General features: G+C 52.8%; 10 protein-coding genes across 10 annotated transcripts; 5 read left to right on the forward strand and 5 right to left on the reverse strand.

The window, feature by feature from the left end:
- Positions 1 to 7: 7 nt before the first annotated feature.
- On the forward strand, positions 8 to 1,385 carry CGCA056_v014175 (putative oxidoreductase; the record flags this gene model as incomplete). The annotated part of the gene is made up of 7 exons (XM_037329417.1): positions 8 to 76; positions 134 to 280; positions 333 to 437; positions 520 to 804; positions 894 to 949; positions 1,005 to 1,150; positions 1,207 to 1,385. 7 exons carry the CDS (start codon positions 8 to 10, stop codon positions 1,383 to 1,385), a joined length of 987 nt encoding a protein of 328 aa, XP_037172277.1.
- A 565-nt stretch (positions 1,386 to 1,950) lies between these two features.
- On the forward strand, positions 1,951 to 3,254 carry dgoD-1 (D-galactonate dehydratase; the record flags this gene model as incomplete). The annotated part of the gene is made up of 4 exons (XM_037329418.1): positions 1,951 to 2,126; positions 2,179 to 2,288; positions 2,339 to 2,450; positions 2,507 to 3,254. 4 exons carry the CDS (start codon positions 1,951 to 1,953, stop codon positions 3,252 to 3,254), a joined length of 1,146 nt encoding a protein of 381 aa, XP_037172490.1.
- Positions 3,255 to 3,376: 122 nt separating this feature from the next.
- CGCA056_v014177 (uncharacterized protein) lies at positions 3,377 to 6,101 on the reverse strand (the record flags this gene model as incomplete). The annotated part of the gene is made up of 11 exons (XM_037329419.1): positions 3,377 to 3,483; positions 3,549 to 3,599; positions 3,653 to 4,085; positions 4,137 to 4,194; positions 4,255 to 4,409; positions 4,459 to 4,534; positions 4,598 to 4,751; positions 4,817 to 5,694; positions 5,749 to 5,813; positions 5,868 to 5,985; positions 6,037 to 6,101. 11 exons carry the CDS (start codon positions 6,099 to 6,101, stop codon positions 3,377 to 3,379), a joined length of 2,160 nt encoding a protein of 719 aa, XP_037172491.1.
- Positions 6,102 to 6,747: 646 nt separating this feature from the next.
- Positions 6,748 to 9,191, reverse strand: DAS1-0 (Dihydroxyacetone synthase; the record flags this gene model as incomplete). The annotated part of the gene is made up of 6 exons (XM_037329420.1): positions 6,748 to 7,656; positions 7,713 to 8,230; positions 8,292 to 8,774; positions 8,829 to 8,845; positions 8,897 to 8,938; positions 8,998 to 9,191. 6 exons carry the CDS (start codon positions 9,189 to 9,191, stop codon positions 6,748 to 6,750), a joined length of 2,163 nt encoding a protein of 720 aa, XP_037172278.1.
- An 820-nt stretch (positions 9,192 to 10,011) lies between these two features.
- On the forward strand, positions 10,012 to 12,271 carry CGCA056_v014179 (Sterol uptake control protein 2; the record flags this gene model as incomplete). Its single annotated transcript, XM_037329421.1, has 3 exons — positions 10,012 to 10,238; positions 10,320 to 12,085; positions 12,138 to 12,271. The coding sequence occupies 3 exons, from the start codon at positions 10,012 to 10,014 to the stop codon at positions 12,269 to 12,271; spliced, it is 2,127 nt and encodes a 708-aa protein (XP_037172279.1).
- Positions 12,272 to 12,760: 489 nt separating this feature from the next.
- Positions 12,761 to 13,654, reverse strand: mtdH (NADP-dependent mannitol dehydrogenase; the record flags this gene model as incomplete). Its single annotated transcript, XM_037329422.1, has 1 exon — positions 12,761 to 13,654. The coding sequence occupies one exon, from the start codon at positions 13,652 to 13,654 to the stop codon at positions 12,761 to 12,763; it is 894 nt and encodes a 297-aa protein (XP_037171644.1).
- An 895-nt stretch (positions 13,655 to 14,549) lies between these two features.
- Positions 14,550 to 16,234, forward strand: prlL-12 (MFS transporter prlL; the record flags this gene model as incomplete). Its single annotated transcript, XM_037329423.1, has 6 exons — positions 14,550 to 14,686; positions 14,748 to 14,783; positions 14,862 to 14,947; positions 15,004 to 15,590; positions 15,649 to 15,741; positions 15,794 to 16,234. 6 exons carry the CDS (start codon positions 14,550 to 14,552, stop codon positions 16,232 to 16,234), a joined length of 1,380 nt encoding a protein of 459 aa, XP_037171643.1.
- Positions 16,235 to 16,495: 261 nt separating this feature from the next.
- CGCA056_v014182 (putative transporter) lies at positions 16,496 to 18,491 on the reverse strand (the record flags this gene model as incomplete). The annotated part of the gene is made up of 9 exons (XM_037329424.1): positions 16,496 to 16,513; positions 16,564 to 17,135; positions 17,187 to 17,379; positions 17,430 to 17,528; positions 17,580 to 17,780; positions 17,835 to 17,905; positions 17,966 to 18,055; positions 18,121 to 18,321; positions 18,377 to 18,491. The coding sequence occupies 9 exons, from the start codon at positions 18,489 to 18,491 to the stop codon at positions 16,496 to 16,498; spliced, it is 1,560 nt and encodes a 519-aa protein (XP_037171642.1).
- An 852-nt stretch (positions 18,492 to 19,343) lies between these two features.
- Positions 19,344 to 21,037, reverse strand: CGCA056_v014183 (putative transporter; the record flags this gene model as incomplete). Its single annotated transcript, XM_037329425.1, has 4 exons — positions 19,344 to 19,447; positions 19,544 to 20,225; positions 20,287 to 20,766; positions 20,831 to 21,037. The coding sequence occupies 4 exons, from the start codon at positions 21,035 to 21,037 to the stop codon at positions 19,344 to 19,346; spliced, it is 1,473 nt and encodes a 490-aa protein (XP_037171641.1).
- Positions 21,038 to 21,968: 931 nt separating this feature from the next.
- On the forward strand, positions 21,969 to 22,813 carry chyE-0 (Glutamine amidotransferase-like protein chyE; the record flags this gene model as incomplete). Its single annotated transcript, XM_037329426.1, has 3 exons — positions 21,969 to 22,352; positions 22,409 to 22,471; positions 22,526 to 22,813. 3 exons carry the CDS (start codon positions 21,969 to 21,971, stop codon positions 22,811 to 22,813), a joined length of 735 nt encoding a protein of 244 aa, XP_037171451.1.
- Positions 22,814 to 23,071: the final 258 nt, after the last annotated feature.

The following is a 23,071-nucleotide window of genomic DNA, read 5'->3' on the forward strand; positions in this document are numbered from 1 at the left end:
CGCAATAATGGCTTTACCTTCATCTTTCAAGCTCCTGTCGGGACACGAGATCCCCGCTGTTGGTCTGGGTACTTGGGTAAGAGGCAGCTGTGCAGTCGAGATGGGGGCAACTTCTGATGGCTTTGATGTGTAGCAATCCAGGCCCAATGAGGTCAAGAATGCCGTCGAGCATGCTCTGAAGAATGGCTACCGCCACATTGACGCGGCCGCGGTCTACGACAACGAGAAGGAGGTCGGCGCCGGCCTCAAGGCCTCTGGTGTGCCCAGGAAAGACATCTTCGTAAGCTACTCACCTCAAAGCTTATCGCCCTCTCGAGTTCTGACCCCTGCAGATCACCAGCAAGCTCTGGAACACGCACCACAAGGCCGAGGACGTCGAGACCGCGCTAGACATCACCCTCGCCGACCTTCAGACCGACTACGTCGACCTCTACTTGGTGAGACCCCTCCATCGCTCCTTGTTCACCCCACCCTACCCTTCTTCAACGGCCCGCCTAACGCAGCTATGTCGTGCATTAGATTCACTGGCCCGTGTCCTTCAGGAAGGAGAACGACACCAACCGCTTCCCGCTGCACCCCGTGACGGAGGCCGTGGACGTCATTGATGTCCCCGTCTCCGAGACGTGGAAGGCGATGGAGGACCTCGTCAAGAAGGGCAAGATTAGGTCCATTGGTGTCTCCAACTTCACCCGCGAGAAAATTGAGGAGTTGTGGAAGACGGCCGAGATCAAGCCGGCGGTGAACCAGATCGAGGCGCACCCGTACCTGCAGCAGCCCGACCTCTTGGCCTGGTCCAAGGAGAACGTGAGTAGTACCTACCTGTTCCCTGCTGACTCAAGAATGTTCCGTGGTTGCATTTGTGCGGAGGTTCGCTAATCTGGGGAAACATGCAGGGTATTGTTGTTACGGCGTACAGCCCCCTTGCCAACAACATTTACAACCTGCCTCGGTGAGTGGCACAATCTGAACGCTGTGTGTGTGGCCCGCAGACTGACAGTAAGTAGCGCCGTTGATGACTCCACAATCATTGAGATTGCAAAGTCTCTAGACAAGGAGCCCGCCCAGGTCCTCGTCAGCTGGGCTGTCCAGAGGGGAACCGTCGTGCTCCCCAAGTCCGTCACTCCCTCAAGAATTGAGAAGAACTTGGAAGGTACAGTCTACTTGCTCACGATGCAATTGGAGGAAGAAGTCACTGACATGTAACAGTGTTCGAGCTCCCCAAGGACGTCTTTGAGAAGATCAACTCCCTCGACAGGAAGCACCGCTACAACTTCCCCGCGCGCCTGGGCCAGGACATCTTCGGTGAGTCCGACCCGGAAACGCTCAAGAAGGCGGTTGAGACGTGGGTGGCACAGCAGAAAAAGATTAGAGCCGGCCAGGCATAGAACAGCATTCTTTGTGTGTAAGTTTGTCGTAATAGAGCAAGAAACACCCCCTAGATAGACTTGATGGAAACTCATGAAACCACCAATAAGAAGACCCAGACCTCGGTGAATGTTTTCCGTGTCCCTTTTCCTCACCGAACGGAAAAGTGCACACCGTAACCCCGCAGAGACCCGTTGCTCTGCTGGATCACATTCGGGTGAGGGTGCACCGAACCCCGCACTGTCTATGGAGTAGCTCCCCACTTGCCGTTTGCGGCCGGGTAATGGCCGCGGGCATTGCCGATGGAGATGCTGCTGCGGAGTCGGACGGGAGTGTGAGCACAGGCTCGGCGAGGTTCCGGACTATGTTCCGATGGGGGCGCATTTTGCTCCGTCAACTCCGTCACATCTCCGCTTTGGTAGGGTAATAATAGTTCACGATTGCCTCAAGAGTGTGTTATTCTTGCAAGCACACCATTGACTCGGCATCTCCCTTCCACAAAGCGCAATTGCTCTCTTTGTAACTATTTGCAAGGGTAACCCCTCATTTCATACGTCACACTACTAATCCCCACACGAGTTCATCATGGGCAAGATCGCAAAGATGGAGTACTTCCGGGTGCCGCCCAGGTGGCTATTCGTGAAGATCACGGACGAGGCGGGCAACGTCGGATGGGGCGAGGCGTCGCTGGAGGGGCACACCCAGGCTGTTGAGGGGTGTCTTGATGCTTGGTTCGAGAGGTATTCGGGCATGGAGGCTGAGTATGTTTATTGCATTCGTGGTCAAGAAGTTGTCGATGCTTACATGGCACAGCGACATCGAGCATATCTGGCAAATGTCATGGAGGACGACTTTCTACCGCGGAGGCCCTGTCTTCATGAGTGCGTTGGCGGGTATCGATATTGCGCTGTGGGACTTGAAGGGTGAGTTCGTCAGCCACAGTTGATGAAATACGTTACTGAGAGTCATGTAGCTAGAAAGCTGGGTCTGCCTATCTGGCAGTTGCTCGGAGGCAAGGTCAGAGACAAGCTGAAGGTGTACGCCTGGATCGGCGGTGACAGGCCGAATGACGTCGGAGCTCAAGCGTAAGAAACATGCGAATAATCTGCAACATGAGAATCGATGCTGACATGTTACACAGACAAGCAAGAAAGGATCAGGGCTTCAAGTGCGTCAAGATGAACGGCACCGAAGACCTCGGCTGGCTCGACTCCCCAAACGCCCTGGACGCCGCCGTCGAGCGCGTCAAGGCCGTGAAAGCCCTCGGCATGGATGCCGGTGTTGACTTCCACGGTCGTGTACACAAGCCCATGGCGAAGCAGCTCGCGAAGGCGCTCGAGCCGCATCGCCCTCTCTTCATCGAGGAGCCCCTTCTCTCAGAGCACTTGGGCGGCATCAAGGAGATCAGCGGCCTGACGTCTATCCCCATCGCTCTCGGCGAGCGTCTTCACAGCCGTTGGGACGTGAAGCCGTTCTTGGAGGCGGGCTGTGTTGATATCCTGCAGCCTGATATCTCTCACGTCGGTGGCATTTCTGAGATGCGTCGCATTGCGGCGATGGCGGAGGCGTATGATGTTGCGTTGGCGCCTCACTGCCCACTTGGCCCCATTGCCCTGGCTGCCAACGCCCAGGTTGATTTCACGTCGCCAAACTTTGTGATTCAGGAGATGAGCTTGGGTATTCACTACAACAGCACCGGACAGGATTTGACGAGTTACACGAAGAACCCGGAGGTCTGGAAGGTGACGGATGGATACATCGACCTTCTCACTGGACCGGGACTGGGTATTGAGATCGATGAGGATCAGGTTCGTCAGTTGTCAAAAGATGCCAAGGCGTGGGTGAGCCCCGGATTCATCGGGCCTGGTGGTGAGATTAGAGAGTGGTAGATGTCCGTCATACCTCACCAAACTGAAACAGAAAATAGCACATATGTAATACACCATATCAAAATCACTTGCCAAATTGAGGCGATTTCTGAATTATGCTAGCTGTATTTTGGTTCATCGACTCAAGGTGCCTTCTGAAGCCCTTCATGCTCCACAATCCACCCGCCGTCTTTGGGGAAGCCGGGCGCATCGCCTTCGGAACCCTGCCATCCAGCAACCATGTACGCGACTGCAGTATATGTTAATACTCCTCGACGCTCTCATCAAGACTTCATTTCATGACATTGCTCTTACCAGCATACAGGAAGCCAGCATTGCCCGGCATAAAGGGTGGAGGTGTGCCGCCTACTACCAGTTAGCAATGCTTGAGATAATCATCCGTAAAAGGGTACACATACCGTCTCCCCCGCGGACAGCAAATCCAGCATCATCGAAAGTCCAATAGCTGTACGCTGTCAAGTGATAAACAGCACGTTCCGGGTTTCCGATCCGTGCAGAGTTGATCGCCAACACAGGTCGTCCCCATCCTCGAATCTTCTGGTCTGTCCACACTTCCCACACCTTATCCGCCGTTCTCAGAGCCACCTCGGGATCCACAGCAGGCGTGTCCGGCAGCACGCCCTGCATCATGATGAGGCTGCGCGGGTCGCCGTTGAGAGCGGGATCATCCCACCAAGAGCTGTTGAGGCCTTCGTAGACGGCGTAGAGCCCGTCGATCTGAGGCGGAGTGGCGAGCTTCTCTGCGACAGTGGTCCATTTATCCGGGACATTTTGGCCAAGTCTTTTCTTCCATTCTCGGGCTGTGTCGATACCGTATCTCCAGTATGCGATCTACAAGCAGGTGAGCTTCGGCATTCAGACGAGTGGATCACGCGGACATACCTCGTAAGCCAAATTGAGAGTCTCTGCGGGAGGAGTGTTTTCTGTCACGCCGTACGAGCTATAGAATATGTTGTCAGTCTCAAATGTGAACATATTGCATTTTGAGTATCAAACTTACGGTGGTCCCAGGTCGTAGTGACCTGATGTCTCGTTGAACCATGCGTATGACGCCATGTAGTCAGCGGCAGCCGTGACCACCTCGTCCCATCGCTTCAGTGTTTCATCCGTTGGCGAGGACTGGTATGCTAACTCTGCCAAATACATAGTATGGGGCTGTCGATGTCAGCGTTAATATCTTTCTGACGATATTCTGGTCACTCACTTGCTGCCAAAGTAGCAAGCCATTAATCCCACCTGGCGAGCTAACGCCAGTCTCGAGCTCCGTCATTTTTGGCCACCTAGGAACTCCGTTGTGAGTTTGAAATTCATATAATTTTAAACTGCTCATGGAGGCAACTGACCTGGCTCCTTCCCATCCCATGGCTTTAGCCCTCGCAACAGAAGAGGGCAAAAGCGTCTCATAAAGCTGTGGAAAGATGTTGTCGAAGTACTTCTTCCGACCCCATGTCACCCAATGCGCATTGTGCCATACAACCATTTCCATATGAAACTTTCCTGGGTTGCGTCAATGTTGTACTCAATTATTATGGATCCAAGAGAACACTGTTATTCCAACTTACCATACCACCCATTATTCATCAGCCCACTCTCCTGGGGTGACTGTCCTGAAGCTGCGCTGTTGACGCGGACGTGATACTGTGATAAGATAATGCGTCTTTGCAGCTCTGTAGCATTAGGGTTCGACGAAAGAGTGAGGTCAACAAAGCCGCCCTCACTCCAATACTCGTGCCAACCAATTACGTTTCGCTCCTCCACTGTCGAGGGGATGTCGGGATCTTGACGATCTGGCGAAAAGTGCGCAGTAAAGAGAACCGAGCTCGCCGAGCTGTTAGACGCCAAGGTGTATCGATGGGCAGTGATCTTTTCAGAACCTTCTGGCTCGTCCCTCGACAAGTGGAGTGAAGAGTTAGAAGGCCAGCGCAGATTGACATAGTAGCTGGTCTCTTGTAGCTCGTGGTAGATGTGTGCCAAGTCAGGCCTTCCACAGCTGTTCACAATGCGAGTGGTGTGGTTCAGCGGGAAGTCGTAGACTCCGGCGAAAACCTCGTATTTGTACTTGGTCGAGTGGATTGGCGGGTAGGGGAAGTCAAGTTCAACTTGTAGATCGCCTGCTGCCACAAGTTTCGAATCAATTTGGAACATTACAGCATCAGTGTCAAAGTCGCCCTGTGTGATCACCTTCACTGTCTCGCCGTCTACTCTGAATGTAGACGTGATGGTTCCACTCCATAGCTCTAGCTCCTGCCTCGGATCGGTGACTTTCTCCGCTGAAAGAGTCGCTCCTTTGTACTTCAGACCAATACGCCCCAGGTTGATGCGGTTAGGGTTGCCTATGAGCCATTGAGATACTGCGGGAAGATTGGGATCGGGGATGTCGTATGAGACGTTTCGTCCGTGGGTCAGTCGGGGCACGCCGGTGTAGTCGCTCAGCTTCTCGCTGCGGTCTCGGTCAGCACGCAAATGCACGGAAGATGGGTCGTTTTCGCCCTACCCATTCGTGGGCAACGAATCGTTATGCCATGCCCAACTTGACAGAGTGTTAAAGGGCAGGAACGTCTATGGTCTGTGTTAGGGATTCCACATGGCCAGGCGTCGGGATGCAACCCTCACCTGCAAGCCCGTGTTGTCGACATTGAAAGCAAAGTTACCATTGCCGACCTGCAATGGCGTAGTCTCATTGTCAATCAAGCCCGTTCGAACGACGTTGAATTGGGAGACTATTCGTTGTCTTTGGACTTATTAGAAAAATTGGATCTATTACCCAGAATAAGAGACGTACCTGTCGATGCTCCCTAGAGCCAGAGCCGACAGCAAGGCGACCCAGACTAACTTCGTGATTATCATTGTGAACATACTAGAATCAGCAGCAAAGAGTCGAGCCCGCTTCAAAGGCACCTCTTGAACTGACAGAATGCCCTTCTTTGCCAACGGTTTTGTAGCAATTCATCCGGAATAATTGCCCCTCCAAATTCCTCCACACGGATGATGATCCGGGAGAAACGGAACCCAACCCCTCCTGTTTCCCAACAGCTTGGTTCATGACGTCTATCGCGCCTTCAATTAGCCCGAGGCCATCCTGAAGGAACATAAACAGGAAGCTGCTGGCCTGTCTTGGGGGCACAGGAGGGGAGATCTGCGCGGGGTCACTGCAGAGGAAGACTAGGTTCCCCAACAATGGAACTCCGCCCCTGAAGCTTCTTACATTTAGGCTATGCGGGGTAGCTTGCCGATCGCGACCCTCGCAAGCATGAAATATTCTTCTCGGACATGCAGGGTTGATAAGTGGCTTTCAATACCCTAGACTCTTTGTTTCTCATGGTAAGATTTATGGCGCATTGCATGGCTGCTTATCACATGACACTAATCGTTTTTGAAGAAGAGCACATGGTAGATCAATAAACCTCAGTGGATGGATGCTCAATCCCATTGAATGTCACTTCAGCAAATATCCTTCTGGAGACTCTTGCATGATTACTCTCTAAGCCCGATCTCAATGCTCGAATCCAACTCCCAATGGTCCGTTCAAGTCTCTAAAGTCACCCCGAAGAACCTCAATACCATCTCTCTTCACCTCCTCTACAAGCTCCTTGATCCTCGGCGCCATCCTCGTCGCCTTGAAACCAAAATAGTCGTACGCTGCCTTGGACGGCAGACTCTTGCCAAACCGGCGCATCGAGAACGAAGCATCGGCGTACCTCTCCCAGCCATTTGCCGCATACGCCTCAATTACCACCATCGGCTTGCCCGAGCGCGGCTTCAAGACGGACTGCTTGTATTCCCGCGACTGCTGCTCAAACAGCCGTGGGCACGGGAATGACACCACACGCGCCTTGACGCCGTCCTTCTCCAGAAGCTCCTTCGTCTCCATCGTGAAGCCTATTTCTGAGCCCACGCCGATAAGAGTCACGTCAAAGTCATCATTCTCGACGAAGACATAGGCGCCCTTAGTAACGCCGTCACGAGACGAGTGCTGAGGGTATTGCGTCAGGTTCTGACGCGACAGAGAAATAATGGTGGGCGTCTCGGTCGAGTTGATGGCCGTGATGAAGGCGCCGGCCACTTCTTCCGAGTCGCACGGGCGGATGTAGAGCGTATTCGGCATGGCGCGGTATAGCGCGGGCAGGGCGATGGGCTGATGCGTGGGACCGTCCTCGCCAGTGCCGATACTGTCGTGGGTTGCGATGTGGATTTGCTGGAGGCCTTGCAGGGCGGCCATGCGAACGGCGGGCGCGGCGTAGAGGTAGAACATGAAGAAGGAGCTGGTGACGGGGATGAATGTGCCTTTTCTGAAGGCAGCTAGGCCGTTGGAGATTGCGCACATGGCGTGCTCGCGGATGCCGTAGTGGATGTAGCGCCCGGAGTAGTCTCCGTTTAAGTTGCATGCGGTGCGAAGCTCGGGCTGGAGGCATGGTTAGAGGCAGTCCTTGATCATGGGCGCAGAGAGATTGGACTCACAGATTGGAAGTCAACCTTCTGGTTGTATGCGACATTGCATGACGGGGTCAAGTCGGCGGTGCCGATCAGGAAGTTTCTCATCTTCTCTCCGAGTGGGTTGCCCACAATGCCCGCAGACTTTCGAGAAGACGTGGGCTCCGTCGGGAGCTGGTCGTGGCTCGGGATGTGCTTTGTCCAATCGTCGGGCATCTTTCCGTCCACGCGGAGCTTGAATTCGGCCGCGAGCTCGGGGTGCTCCTGGGAGTACTTCTGGATAGTTGAGGACCAGTCCGCTTCGTAGGTTTTGCCGCGCTCAACGGCGTCAGCAAAGAAGTCGTAGACGTCCTTCGGGATGTGGAAGTGTTCATCGGGGTTTAGGCCGAAGCTCTTCTTGATGTTGGCAACATCGTCAACACCGAGGGCGGCGCCATGCGTCTTTGCGTCACCAGCTTTGAGTGAGCCGAATCCAATCGTTGTACGAACGTTGATGAATGTTGGACGGTCGCTGCTTCGCGCAGCAATCAGAGCGTTGGCAATGGCTGGAGATAATCGAGTCAGCGAAGAGTCTATGAAAGAAGCATACCCAAGAAAATAACCTACCGGCAACGTTGGAGTTTCCATCAAGGACCTCCAAAACATTCCACCCAGTCGCCCTCATCTTGGCGTTGATATCTTCCGTATTCGCCACATCCGCTGTTCCATCACACGTGATCGAGTTGTTGTCGTAGATAATGCAGAGATTGTTGAGCTTCCAATGGCCTGCTAGTGACACCGCTTCAAGGCCAACGCCTTCTTGAAGACATGCGTCGCCGATCATACACCAGGTCATGTTGTTCACCACCTCAAATCCTGGCTTGTTATATGTTGCCGCGAGGTTCTTCGTCGCCATCGCAAGACCGACCGCATTCGCTACGCCTTGGCCGAGAGGGCCTGTTGTGACTTCGACGCCTTCATTCTCGATTTCGGGGTGGCCGGGACAAATGGAGTCGGTCTTGTCGGAGTGGTATGATTTCAGCTGCTCGACTGTCATGCTCTTAACACCGATGAGGTGCATGAACAGATACTGCCAAAGGCAAGCATGGCCTTGTTTACTATTAGCACTCAGACTGAGGGAATGAAATATCAAGGGAGACTTACCATTTGAGAGAACGAATCTATCTCGGTTGAAGTATTCACAATTACTTGGCGAATACTTCATGACATACTTGTAAAGGGCAATGCCAATAGCTGCCATTCCCATGGCGGAGCTACACCGAAGGTCAGACAAGGTCGCAAATTGAAGAGCCAAATGATCATCGTAGCTTACCCTGGATGACCGCCATTGAACTGCTGACATTGATCAGCGATGAAGGCCCGGAACACCTTCAACACTCTGTCATGTTTGTCCGAGCTCTCGAATTGGAAGTCAGTCACTGCCGGAACACCATGAACATTCGTGACGTTCGGCTTCACTGGCAGATTCTGAGTGGCCTTCTCGTAGAGCTCAAGTGACGGCGCCATGTTGTTGGATGCTGTTGTTACTATGCTGCCCGGCGTGTGCTTCTTTGATGGTCTTCGAAGCGCTGTTGGCCCATGGTGAGGCTGCATAGCTTTTTCTTATAACTTGTTGAAACCCACGTCATGTTGCTTTGTCTGTGGTCGTCATGCCGCCTGAGGGCGAAACGAATTGCCCCGCGTCGTCCGGCTTGTGGTTTAACATCCGATGCGACGCCGGATCATCGCCCATGGGAAAAGGAGTCTGGTGCGGGGATGGCCCTATCGCAGCTCAGTACCACTCGCAATGAAGAGACGCTGAAGACGGTTCTGAGTCGATGATGGTCAAGATGGAATCTGTCCCGAAGCGAGGTGCCACGAAGCGAACCCAGTGCCTGTGTTGTGGATGACCTCGCGTCGAGGCCACAATTGTGGATCCTTTTCAAGCACGCGCCATGGGAATGCGTCAGACTCCAGAGCTCACTCCGGGATGACTTATCCAGGTTGCAACGGGAGCATGTCTCTTCTCTGGATGTCTCCCTGAGCATGTTTCACTCAGTCAGGTACGGATCTTGGAATAGGAAGCGAAGGATTCGAAAACTATAGGCGGCGAAAGATGATCTAGCAGACTATTCTAGCGTAGTATGCTCCCGCCGGTTAACACGCCATCTGAACTATGAAAACAACACGTCGCCGCTCAATACCACTAAATTTGTTGGCGCATTTGCGGGGGCTGCGGGGAAACAAGCAGGGGTTTGAGGCGCTGAAACCGCTCTCCACTGGGCATTCCAATTTACTTAAAGGCTGGAAATGCCTCGAGACGAAGCCGGGCGCTCGACTGATTTCGATGTTTTCCAGATCGCCAACCAGGCCCAGCGAACCTTACTCCGTCGAGAGCCTCTACTCTCTGCGAGAGCGACACTATCCTCGACGCGAGATCGGCCAATGGAGGCACCCGCAAGCAGCAGACGACGGTCAATGGCCTCTTCGGTTGCGACACCTGGGCAAGAAAGTCGACCGCGACGAGTCCGGCCGTCTCGAGCACGAGGCCTACGAACATCCACAGGATGGTGAGTTCTTCTGTTTGTGTATTTTTGTGCTAAGTGGGGTCCTCCATTGCTAATTCATGCGTACTGGCTGCAGTTTGACATGTAGGAGGCGGCGTATCAAGTGTGACGAGGGAAAGCCGAAATGCGCCCAGTGTTCCAAGTCAGACCGTGACTGCCAGTACGCCCAAGCTCCCACCAGCGAGAATGACTCAGAGACTCATCGACGCGCGGACTCTACGGTTTCCAACGCCGATCAAAGTGCCGAGGCCGACAGCGTCGAGGATGCTGTGCCAACTACGGAACCTGCGGAGAGTGCACTAGCCACTTCGCCAGCCGCAGCAGACACAACAGCATCACCGGCCGCTCGTCCGGTCGACTTGACGGCACCTTTCGTGTCCTCCTTCAACCCGGCCGGCCCACTCAGCGTCGACAACAGCGCCTTACAGCCCACTGCAGTCTCTGATGCGGATCTCGGCTTCTCACCCCTAGCATTGAGCCAGACGTCACTGCTCAACATATCCCCCTTCGAGTGGTACGATTTGCTTGCTCAGGATGCTATCAACAATATCCAACGGCTCAACAGCCTGCCGAATGGCGAGGTCAGATGGGTCTTTGATGAGAGTACCCTGTCTCGGAGACAGACCCCCTTGCCAGAGTCGCCGACTGAGCAGGACGACCAGCTGCCCATCTTTGGTCGAAGCGAGGGCCACACTACTCCCCCCTGGAACACCTCCAGCAATACTGAGCTCTCCGATGATGAATTGGTTCATTTCCGTTACTACGTCGATGTTGTGGGACCGATCTTGGATCTCTTTGATCCTGAGCGGCATTTCTCCAACATGGTCCCCCATCTCGCTGTTCGTAACGCCGGACTTCTCAAATCCATCCTGGCTGTCGCTGCTAGACACATGTCCTTGGGACCCAATCCTAAAGTCTCAAACTCTGGCGTTACATGCCCTCCTCTAGCAGATTCATCTCTTGCTGGCAGCCCAGCACAAGAAGAAGCGGCTCGCTCGGCAACCCAGTACTACTATGAGACGCTTCAGTATCTGTCACACACATTGCTATACCCATCTTATGCCAACTCACATGAGATCCTGGCCACTGCCATAATGATCAGCACTTACGAAATGTTCGACTCAAATGGGCCCTCCAACAACGGGGATTGGGAACGCCACCTCCGCGGCGCGTTCTGGATTCAAAGATCACAGGATAACAACGCCGAGTCTGCAGACAGTTTCAGGAGAGCAGTTTGGTGGGCATGGATTCGCCAGGATATTTGGGCGGCCTTCAGATCCGGTCGTCGAACACTGACTATCTTCCAGCCCCAGAAGACACTACAGGAGCTAAACCCAGATGACCTCGCCAGTAGGGTGTTATTTATTGCCGCAAAGTGCGTCGCATACGCCGCGTATGATGCGTCTTCTTCAACGCAAGACCTACAGCAACGAATGAACCTCGGGAACCGCCTCCTTCGGTCTTTGGAGGAATGGCGTGAGGCGCTACCAGCTTCCTTTGCTCCTATCTCTGGAGGAGCGGTCTCGGATACAGTTTCTGGCGCGAGCCGCCCCAGCTCAGCTTCCCCGTCCGTACATCATGTCGGTCAAGCTCCGGGCCCCGCTGCAACTCAGGGCAAGGGGGTTTTCGAACCAATCTGGATTCATCCGCCCAGGAACGCTGGGGCGATGCAGATGTATCATTTTGCACGGTCAGTGGTTCTCCTTGCCCAGCCGTCCACGGGCGGATTAAACGCCTACAGGCGACGACAGCGGCTTCTCAATGAGAGCCTACATAGGGTTTGTGGTGTCGCCAAAGCTTGCAACGACAATGATCCTGCACTGGCATTTTTGAATGTGCAGGTGATGTTTGCTGGTGAGTTTGCGTGCTGCGATGGTACGATGAATTGAGCTAACGGGTTATGTAGTCGGGCAATGTGCCCAGAATGGCGAGAAACAGACGGAGTTACTCGAAACATTAAACCGAGCAGTCGCTATCAGCAGCTTTCCATCAAAAGGGCTTACCGATGAGCTCGAAAGAATATGGAAAGAAGGATTCTAGTCAAGCTGAAGAATCTAGCATCGATACCCCTACCCCACGTGAACTTGGCTCCTTGAATGCGCCTCGCGCAGCTCTTGGGTTTGCAACTTGTTGCAGCTCGACCTTCTTCCTTGCTGTATGTCTTGTATAGAATAACATTGCCAATCACAAACCTAATAGCCTGTATTGATTTGGCTGGTCGCAGGTTTCCTACTGCTCAGAGAATGGCATTAGAGCTGCTCTTCTCACTCACAAAGGAAGCGGGTAATCATCGTGAATTGAATCGCAAGGACGACCTGGAGGAGCAAGAACTAGTCGCACGAGGAACACAATGAAGACTCCGAAAAATACCTGGAGAGCAGGAACAGCAAGAAGAATGTCGCGATAGAGAGGCACAGCGATGGGATGACTGAACTTGGTGCTCAACGATATCAGTAGTCATAAATCCTCTATATTCTATGGTGGATAACCTTATCATATCTCTCGCCTGCCCCTTTTTCAATCCGTTCCCTACCAGGCACCAACAATTCCAGCCACAGGAATGTCAATGCCTGTTGTGTATGAGGCTCCATCCGACAGCAGATACACATAAGCGCCACCGAGCTCCTTCGGGTCGGCTAGCCGGGGCATGCCCCCGTAGTACTGCATCTTCAGATTCCAATCAGGGGCCTGGTCGACGAAATAGGTCATTGCAGTCTTGACGAAACCAGGAGAAATCGAGTTGACCCGGATACCGTGCTTCACCCACTCCATGGCGAGCGTGTGGGTCATATTCCTGACAGCGCCCTTGGTCGCACCATACGGCGCTGACGGCGCCGCCCGGTTGGGGCGATACGAGGTCATGGACGCGGTGAAGACGATCGAACCCTTGATCCCGAGCTCGATGAAGCGCTTGGCGACAGTGGTCGCGCAGAAGTAAGCCCCGAAGACGTTGAGGTTGAACAGCTGCTCGAGCTGCGCACGGCTGAAGTCGAGCGCCGGTTGGTGTTTTGTCATGCCAGCGTTCGCGACCAGGCCGTGGATTGCGCCCTCTTTGGCGATGATGGCATCGATTGCAGATGTGACGCTCTCTTCTGAGGTAACGTCGCAGTGGAGGTATTGGATGCGCTTGGGGTTTGCCTTCTGGACGGCCTGGAACTCTTCGCCTGGCTCGAAAAGGTCCAGAGAGTAGACTACTTTGGCATCGTTTGCTAAGCAGACTTCAGCGATGCCGAGGCCAATTCCTCTGTTGGCACCCGTGATGGCGACAACCTTGTTTCTCAGCGATACCTTCCAGTCATGGTCTGGGCCGGGCTGGGTATTGAGGAACTCTGGGGTTGTTGAAGAGGGGGGGGCAGCGGCAGGGAGTGTTGCTGAGGCAGCGCCATTGTTGGCTTGTGAGTCTGAGGTTGCGCTTGGAGACATGTTGGCTATCAGAACCCAGGATGATATGACCGTGAAGAGAGGACTTCGCAGATTTGTGGGGTTCTGATGGACTGATAAAGTATGTTGAAGGGCTGGATGGTTTACGTTGGTAGGAGAATTCAGCGCGATGATATACCGGTGTGCAGGACTTATGATAACTTGGTATCTGGCTCGTAGCGGATGCTGATGTGCAGATCTGGGTCCCACTCCGAGTTAACACAACCGGACTTCACCGGAATTCTTCTAGCAGACATCGGCACGGGACAAATGCTGGACTTACCCGATCATATTACCCACCCAGAACTGCCGAAAAACAATTCCAAGGGATGGAATCACATGGCGTGGTTGTGCCACGAATTCCATTCGATGCGACGTGAAAGGCACTGGGACTCGCTTCGAGGTACGCCTTCGCGTCGAGGCAACCCACCAGCAGTCCGAGGAGCCGATTGGGTTCCCCTCATCCGGGAACCACACCATCCAAGTTCATGGTGCATCCCTGGTAACCCCAAATTCTGGGGAGTACAACTCTGGGGATGGTCCCCACGATTCCTCCACGGGGTGGTTAGCCGCTTTGTGGAGAGCTGGAGAGTGGAAGGGATAGGGGTTCGGGGAAGGACAAAGGAATTTGCGGAGTGGCCGGCTAGTTAGCCTCTGGACTGCACCAGCAACTGAGGCAGTGGATAAGCTGGGACACCGACACTTCAAGTCATTCTATAAGATTGAGCTGTTGTACATCTTTGCACCACTCCCATAAGCGAAATGTCAGCTTAGTACATCCTGTTTCTCGATATCTCCACGATTCTGCCATTCTTTCCAGTGAGAATTATTAACAGGCAGGCAAAACTCCAACTAGCCATCCGCGATGGTCTCTCGAAGACAATCATCGTCTCCGAGCATGGAGGCGAACGACCAGAAAAATATGGAGAATGAGCCCCAGCACATCGAAACGTCAGGCCAGACAATCACATGGACAGAGGAAGAGGAGAAAGCTCTTGTCAAGAAGATCGACCTATTCCTGATGCCGACCATTTGGTAATACTCTGCTCGGTTGTGACTGGCGACTCCAGACAGAACGCTGACGGACACCCATCAGGCTGATGTACCTTTTGTCATACATGGACCGAACCAAGTCAGTACACAAACCCTGGACGACAACAGTCAATGACTTGACTGGACAGCTTAGCTAACATATAGTCCTGTGGTACAGTATTGGAAATGCCAAGATCGCAGGAATGGCTGACGATATTGGCCTCTCGTCGTCTCAATACAGCATCGTCTTGGTCGTGTTCTTCAGTGCGTTCTATCTCCTAGTTATGACGCCCAGCTCTGAGCCTTCTAACAACGCGTAGTTGGCTACGTTCTCTTCGAACCTCCTTCCAACATGATCCTCGTCCGAACCCGACCGTCGCTATATCTTCCTTTCATAATGGCTCTCTGGGGCGTCCTCACATGCATTATGTCAGTCGTCAAGGAATACCATCACCTCATCGTGCTTCGCGTCTTTGTTGGAATAATGGAGAGTGGTTTCGCTCCCGGCATCCTTCTCATCATCTCTTCCTGGTATCGACGCGGAGAACAATCGAGGCGTTTTGCCGTTTTTATGTCTGCGGCAATTCTTTCCGGGGCATTTGGCGGGTTGCTTGCTGGTGCGATCACGAGTGGCCTGGAAGGGGCACACGGGATCCGGGGGTGGAGGTGGCTCTTCATCGTGGAAGGTGTTGCCACAATTGGATGGGCCGGCATCTCGGCCTTCATCTTGCTAGACTTTCCTGCAACTTCAACGAGACTGACACCCAGAGAGAGAGAGATTGCGGTCGCGAGGTTGCAAGAAGACAATGTGACTGTTCGAAACGCCGATGAGAAGCTCGGTAAAGGGAAGTCTTTCATGTTGGCCCTGAGAGATTGGAGAACATGGGGGTTCATCTTTGGCTACATGGTAAGATTCATAATCAAGTTGCTCATGATTAGGATCCCTCATGCTAACCAACACACAGGTGATTGTCGGCTCTTCTACACTCTCCTATTTCTATCCGACTCTTGTCCATGGACTTGGCTTTACGTCAACGGTCCAGGCTCAGTACATGACGGTACACCCACCTCATTGGATGCCAGTTGTTGATGTTTTCTAACAAGAACCAGGTCCCCATCTACGCATTCGCTTTCGTCTGCACGGCAATTACCGGCTACTTCGGCGACAAAATACCCGATCATCGCGGACTGGTCATCGCTGCCTGGCTCGCATTCAGCATGATCACCTCGATCATTGTCTGCGTGGTGTACAACTTTACGGCGCGATACATACTGCTTGTTCTCATGGCCGCTGGATTGTGGGCATCTAACGCTATGTCTCTGTCCTTTGCCAGCTCAACGTTCGGAAGCATGGACGCAGAGGTTCGTGCGATTGCGCTGGCACTGATGAATGCTCTCGGAAATTTGGCGCAAATCTATGGCGCATATCTCTTCCCTACTGACGATGCTCCGAAATATCTCATGGGTTTCGGCGTCATTTCCGGCATGTTGGGCTTTGGTACGGTTGTTTATGTAATTATGCACATCCTGGTCAGACGTTGGAAGCCTTGAAAGACGATCGCTGATATCCGAGGAACGTTTCCCACTCATTGGGCGCATACTACCTTCATTAAACTCTTCGTGGGCAACAAGAAGACTCTGTCTCTGGATTGAATAGATGTATTAAGTGGAATCATTGTGATAAAATCTATGTTCGATCTAAGCCCTGCGCCCGCCTGCGGCATCCAAGTGGAATCAGCCCCTCCCGTCGATCCTCGCAGGGAGGACTGTCATGGCAGCCATAACAACAGATGAATGTGACCCATCCCATGCCTATAGGGTGTACCGGAACTGTGGAGTTTGTTAGTTGTGAAGATCCTTGGAGACAGGGCGGTACTTACGTAGGGGTTCTCAAAGTCAGTGTAGTCCGCCTCACCGTACTCCTTGCCCTTCTTCTCTCGCTCCTCGAATGTCAGACCATCGTTTGCCTGTTGCGCATCTCTCTTCTTGTTTCGTCTGACCAAAACAAAGCGCCAGGTCAGAATGAGCGCAAACTCAAGCCCGAAGCAAATTGCACATCCGATGGTGCCAGGGGTGTACTTCGGGGCGTCCTTCTCCTTGAAGATCTGACTTCCGACCATGTTGCCAACGCAGTATCCAACGAAGGTGAAACTGCTAGTGATGGTACGCTTGGTGCGACCGGCGGTGTTGCTTGGAATGAGTGTCCAGGCAAGGAAAAGGCCAAGCACGAAGGGCACCGTGATGAAGTAGCAACCCCACTTGGTCCACTTGATGGCGGGGTCGTTGGGGAGGAGCGACATGCCCAAGAATCCTGCAAAGGGCGGGAGGACGGAGCCGGCCATGAAGAACATTCGAAGATTGGACCACTTGCTGCAGGTCAAGCCGACGCAGATGAAGATGACTACTGACATCACAGATCGGGGAATCTCGATCAAGATGGTCTGCAAGCTGGCTGTATGGGAGTCAACATCTCAACTCGAATTATTCGAGAGGTACTACTCACTGAAGCCGAAGGATTTGATGACAATGCTACCGAAGGTAGTCAAGCCCCCGTTCGGGACAGAGCTGAGGAAAGCGTTCATGCCAGCAAACCAGAAGCAAGGGTCAATGAGACACTCGCGGACTTGCTTCCACTTCCAGCCCTTAATAGCGGTCTTGTCGTTTCCGGTGTTGTTTGATCTGATACGAGCACTTGCCTGCACGAGGTTAGACAAGAAAGCATGTGACGATTTAAAAGTTCACTCACCATATCCTTCTCCTCCTTGTTCAACCAAAGAACCTCCGATGGTGTGCCAAGAAGAAGCAAGCAAAGGCATCCGACGAAGGTAGTAAGACCCCCCAAGAACTGTCTAGTTAGTACTGCTATTCGGGCAACATATCGTAATTGTCGACTTACGTAGGAGATGTACCGCCAAGGTTGCACTCCTTCTCTGCCCTGGGTTGCGGAACCAATGGCGTACATGATCAGACTGGCAATGACACCGAAGCCAGCATTGGCACTCTGGAAGACAAGAGAACGAGATGCATGTTCACGGGTCTTGTACCACGTTCCCACAAGAAGCATGAAACCCGGACTGATACAACACTCGAATGCTCCCTAATCTTTTGGTGAGCTGATAGACAATTTTCTTCCATTTGACATTGGGCATACCTGGAGAGCGCGGAGCGCAATGAGGTGTGTGAAGTTCTTAGCAAACCCGATACACAAGACAATGATGCCCCCTGTTAATGGATTTCAGTGAACCGTTCTCGGTGTATATCATATGAGCAGGTGAGGCTTACAGCAAATCATGTAAATCGACAGGGTTCGACCCATCTTGTAACGTTGGACGACGACATTGCTTGGGAATTCGCAAACCATGTATGTGATGTCTAGGTTCCACTATGTCAGTGTACTGTCCCGGGCCTGTTTCGGAATGTGGGGGGTGATCACGTACAGAAGATTGTCGTCAACCACGAGTACTGTTGGCCCACCAGGCCAGTGTCCTCGCGCAAGCCAAAGATGGCTTGAGTTCCCAACGCAGTCTTGTCTGTTTGCTGGATACCATAGCAGAGCCACATGAGAGGAAGCAGGTAGCGGTCAATCTTCCTCTTCAACTTGTGGAACTCTTCCTTCGTGTAGCGGCCCTCGACCTCGACTGCGAACTTTGGTCAATACTGGGTGTCAAAAGCTAAAACGGATGGAGATCATACTCAGATGCGAGTCGCCGATCACCTCACTCTTGGTGTCTGATTGCGCATTGTCATCAGATACAATTGCGACCTTCTTCTCCTCATCAACGATGCGAGGTTCGGGTTGAGAGCCCATGGTCGTTGCGGGGTCAGGCAGATACCTGAAAATGCGCACAAGAAGGGACGAAGGCAGGAAGGTTTACAATATGGCAGCTTGTGAGCGACGTGCTGGCAAGAAGTCACCTGGCTGAGGGCGAATAGTTGGGATCGGCTTATATCACTACTACAAACTCTACCCCAAATGCCGGAGGCAACACATACCCTGGTCGGCAGCCAACGGTCCAGATAAGGATTCCCGCGGAGTCAACCCCCAACTATCGGGGGCGACATCAAAATAGCCGACCAGATGGCTGGACGAGACCGAGCTGGTGGGACCTCTGAACCAACATGGTAAGTGTGCTGCACATGGTAGATATATCTTGCCTCCTCATCGGACGACGTCAGCTGGGGCTCCAATCAACTTATCTTCGCCCGTCTTGGCAGAGATTAATCTTCAACGCCTGGGCGATAAGATCAGAGAAGCTGCATGGAAGGCACAAGCTATCGGGACAAAGATTACCGCCCCGGAAAAGATAATGAGATGATGGGTAGACAGCACTATGCGGGGAGTTGATTGTCACGTTCCATTGATGTGCGCCGTCGAGCTGCATGCATGATGTCCTGTTTGGTAGGTCAGATGATAGGGTTGGATCCGGGATGATAAGCGGAGGATAAGCCGGGGAGGCGGGGTTCAGGCCGTTGTAGCCGACCAACCTCGTCCGTTGACTGGGGTGTTCATCTCAAACGGCATCTCAGAGAACAAAGTTGAAGATGGAATTTAGAGCAATTGATACGTTGGCCTTGCATTCATTGACTGAAGTAATCCTGGTGTATGAAAGCTCAAGTCTGCTGAAAATGGTTGAATGAGCCTCTAAGCCCGATTCAAACCTCACAGCTTGTATCTAAAATGAGGATTCTCCTTATCGGTGCGGTCCGTGAAGCCAAACTCGTTCACCTCGGTATCGCCATGCCCCGCGTTGACGTGCTCGCCCCCTGTCATTTCAGCAAGCCGCGCGTCGCGCTTTCTGTTTTCCCACCACATCAAGCCGCCGATACAGGCCGTGAAAAACATGCAACTAGAATACATACCACAGAGTGCTTTGATGGCGGACATGTATCGAGGGGCTTCGTCGGGATCGAACATGAAGGGGCCGATGATGTTCCCTGCAGCATAACAGATGAAGTTTACACCATTGACCGTCATGCGCTTCGTGTGGCCGGCAAAGTTAGCCGCGACGATGGACCAATTCAGAATGATCGCAGCGCCAATTACCCCAAGAAGCCAGCAGCATGCGGTCAGTGCCAGAGGACGCTCGAGGGGAGTGAGCGCGATGCCAATAATTCCTGCGATAGACGGAACACCAGCGAGTACGCTCATGAGAACGGTAATGTTCCTGTAACGCGAAGCAAGATAGCCGAGGATGACAGTTGGGACGAGTTGGAATGCCCCGCTGGGCAGTTGCCATTTCAATGTCTCGATGGAGTTGTATCCGAAGCCTTTGAGAAGGGCGCTGGTGAAGTTCGTGAGGCTGCCATTGATGATGCCAATGGAGATTTGCTGTAAAGCAACACACCATACGCGAGGCTCCGAGAAAGCTTCCTTCATCTGGTAAGGTAGGAATTGGCAGTGCTTGATGCCAGTGTGATTGTCGGCTACTCGCCAAACAGAGACCACCCGCTCCTCGTGGGTGAAGAGCTTGAAGTCAACCGGGCTTGACGGGAATAGGAAAAGTGCAACCCCCCCGATAAACAGAGTTATCACTCCAATGACCTGATCATAGCCTGTTAGTTTGGACCTTGGAGGTTGAAGTCAACGATGAAAGGGTCCGTACCAGAAAGATGAGCTGCCAAGGGGCCAAGGCGGTATGTGTCGTCGTGCCAAGTCCCCAGGAAATCCCCGAGCCAAGCATCAGCGAGATGCCGTTGCAGCCTAGCCAGATACACATTCTCAACGGCTGCTCGTCCCGAGTCCAGAACATGGATGTGACAAGCATCCATGCCGGGCCAATGCAAGCCTCCAGCCCGCCAAGAAGGAACCGAAGCGCCATGATACCAGCAAAGTTCTTGGCGCCGACGGTGGCGACTAGCAATGTGCCCCAACACAGAAGCATGATAGAGACGAACTTTCCGATCGGAAAACGCTGGAGACACCAGCTCGATGGGTAGGAGAATAAGAGATAGCCGATGTTGGTGATTGAGGCCACCCAGGAATAGTCCCGCCCTTCGAGACCGAGGTCGGCCTGGAGGCCATAGGCATTCGCATAGTTGAGCGTCTGCTTGTCGAGGAAAGACATGAGGTAGATGAGACACATCTGCAGGAATTCAGATCAGCTTCTGCCTTCTACGATGGTGGTCCTGGTGCAGAAAGGTGTATACCGAGGGCAACAGAATGAAGTCAATCTTTCTCAGAACCTGCTTGGCGATGGCGTCTCTACGTGCCGGATCCATGGCTTGGGATTCGAGATAGTAGTCGTAGCCAATATCCGTGTGACCGACCTCGACAGCACCCTTGGAGATGCTCTGAATATCCGTTTCAGGCATGTTTGCCTCGGGCTTCATGCCCTCGAGATCGGTGGGAGACATATTGTCACGGGCTCACCGTGGTAGTAGGAAACGCTGTGAGATGATATTGTACCGTCGAAAAGGTTAATATGACGGAACTCATATGAAAATTAAAACAGATACTGAGTTCCATTTGATATATCCAGAGAGCTACGCCTATCTTCTAAGTCACATGGGTTTCAGTTATGTCAACCCATTGGTCTGCAGCAAGGGATACTTGGGTGATAATATAACGCCCGCTCACTATCGGGAGCAAATACGCCATCGGTTCCTACCCGAACAATAGAAACAGCAGGGACGACAACATGGAGCCTTGCCTCTATGGTCAGCCGAGTGATAGACATGAATCCCAGATACCCGGCACAAGCTCGGTCCACCCGTTAATTGGATGGTGGAATACATGGGGTAAGGAAGAGCGACTCTGCAGGTCTTGATGGCATCATATTACCTTGCGGGGAACCTGGCTATCACAGTGACATGTTGGAATATTGATAGTCCAATCTCGCGCTCTTCATACCTCCTCGCGGTATCGTCTAGCCGTGATTGGCTTCATTCGACTTGCGCGGTTATGCAGTTCTCTGCTATGCATTGCATTGCATGTTGATGCACCGCGGTCCCGTGGTAGTCACACAGCATATGCGAGAAATACGTCGAGGACTTAGGATGACAGCTAGTTTTGTTGTCGGACTTGAGGCCGACAAGACCTCCCTTGTGGATATACATCTGGGATGTCGGACAATATGCCGACCGGCCCCAGTTCCCGGCCGTCTAAAGTCCACTTACCCCGAGCCATTCCTGCTGTGGGACACATGCTGGAAAGAATGATAACATGGCTCCGGGTTCATCTTCGTGCTATTTTTGGGGTAAGAAGGAATACAGGCCTCTTTGATGGGCATCTTTGGCTTTTTTTCAACTACACATCGCCATCTCCTAAGCTGTGCATACAAACAACATGACCCAGACGAACGGAGCCTCGAAGCCCTACAAGGCCGCCATCATCCAAGACTTCTCAACTACTAAGCCTTGGGGCCAGATGACGATCGATGCTACGGCGAACTTCATCCGTCGCAGCATTCCCCACGCTCATGTTGATCACTACCGCGCAGCTGATGGCGAGACCCTGCCCCCAGCCAAAGACTACGACCTGTTCGTTTTGACGGGAGGAACCGTGAACCTGCTTGAGGAGGAGAAGCCAGAATGGGCGTTGCGCGTGCTTGATTTGATCCGCGACGCACGCGCACTCCCTGGCACTAAGCTTATTGCATTTTGCTGGGGACACCAAGCAGTTCATTATGCCTTCGGCGGGGTCTTGAATATTCTTGCAGAGGGGCCTAGGGTACGTCTAGCTGCTACAGCCAACGCCGTACGTGGAGCTGATAACGGATTGTGAAGATTGCAGTTGAAGAGATTAACCTGACGCCGGAAGGGAAGAAGCTGTTCGGAAAGGATGTTCTGGTAAGCATGACTTCCGAGCTTCTAGACCAAAGTTTGGCTGACGATGATTGTCAGTTGTTGCAAAAGTACCACAAGCGCTACATGTCACGACTCGCGCCAGACTTCACAGCGTTAGCAGGGAGATGTGAGATCTCGTGTAGTAAGGAGAAGGGCATCATTACTTTCCAAGGACATCCCGACCTCAGTCGCGAAATCGTTCGGACCCTTATCGACACGGACGACGGGTTGTACAAGCCTTCCGAGACAACACACCGCAGTCCTTGCGGCAAGCTGTTCAGCAGTGACACGGCTGACGATGGGGATGAGGTGTGGTACAAGATCATGGCCTTCGTGTCAGCCTGATGGATATGCTCGCAACTGCGTCGGAAATTTGTTTGTGACCGAGATGGATGATGCCTCGTTGAATTCGTATCGTTCTGGATCATTTTGACCCCTGTCAGTGGAAGCCGCAGGCTACACCGTCCCCATGAAGCGGACCGTACCGCTGTCTTGCTGAATAATATTAAATTCAATAGGAAGACAATTGGCCATAACCTAGCTTATCTCTCTGATTCGCAATTTACAGGGCAATTGACCTCAGAGAAGAACCAAGCTTTGGGG

The sequence above is a fragment of the Colletotrichum aenigma genome (assembly GCF_013390185.1).
Source record: "Colletotrichum aenigma strain Cg56 chromosome Unknown KSG_Cg56_contig10, whole genome shotgun sequence".
NCBI classification, from domain to species: domain Eukaryota; kingdom Fungi; phylum Ascomycota; class Sordariomycetes; order Glomerellales; family Glomerellaceae; genus Colletotrichum; species Colletotrichum aenigma.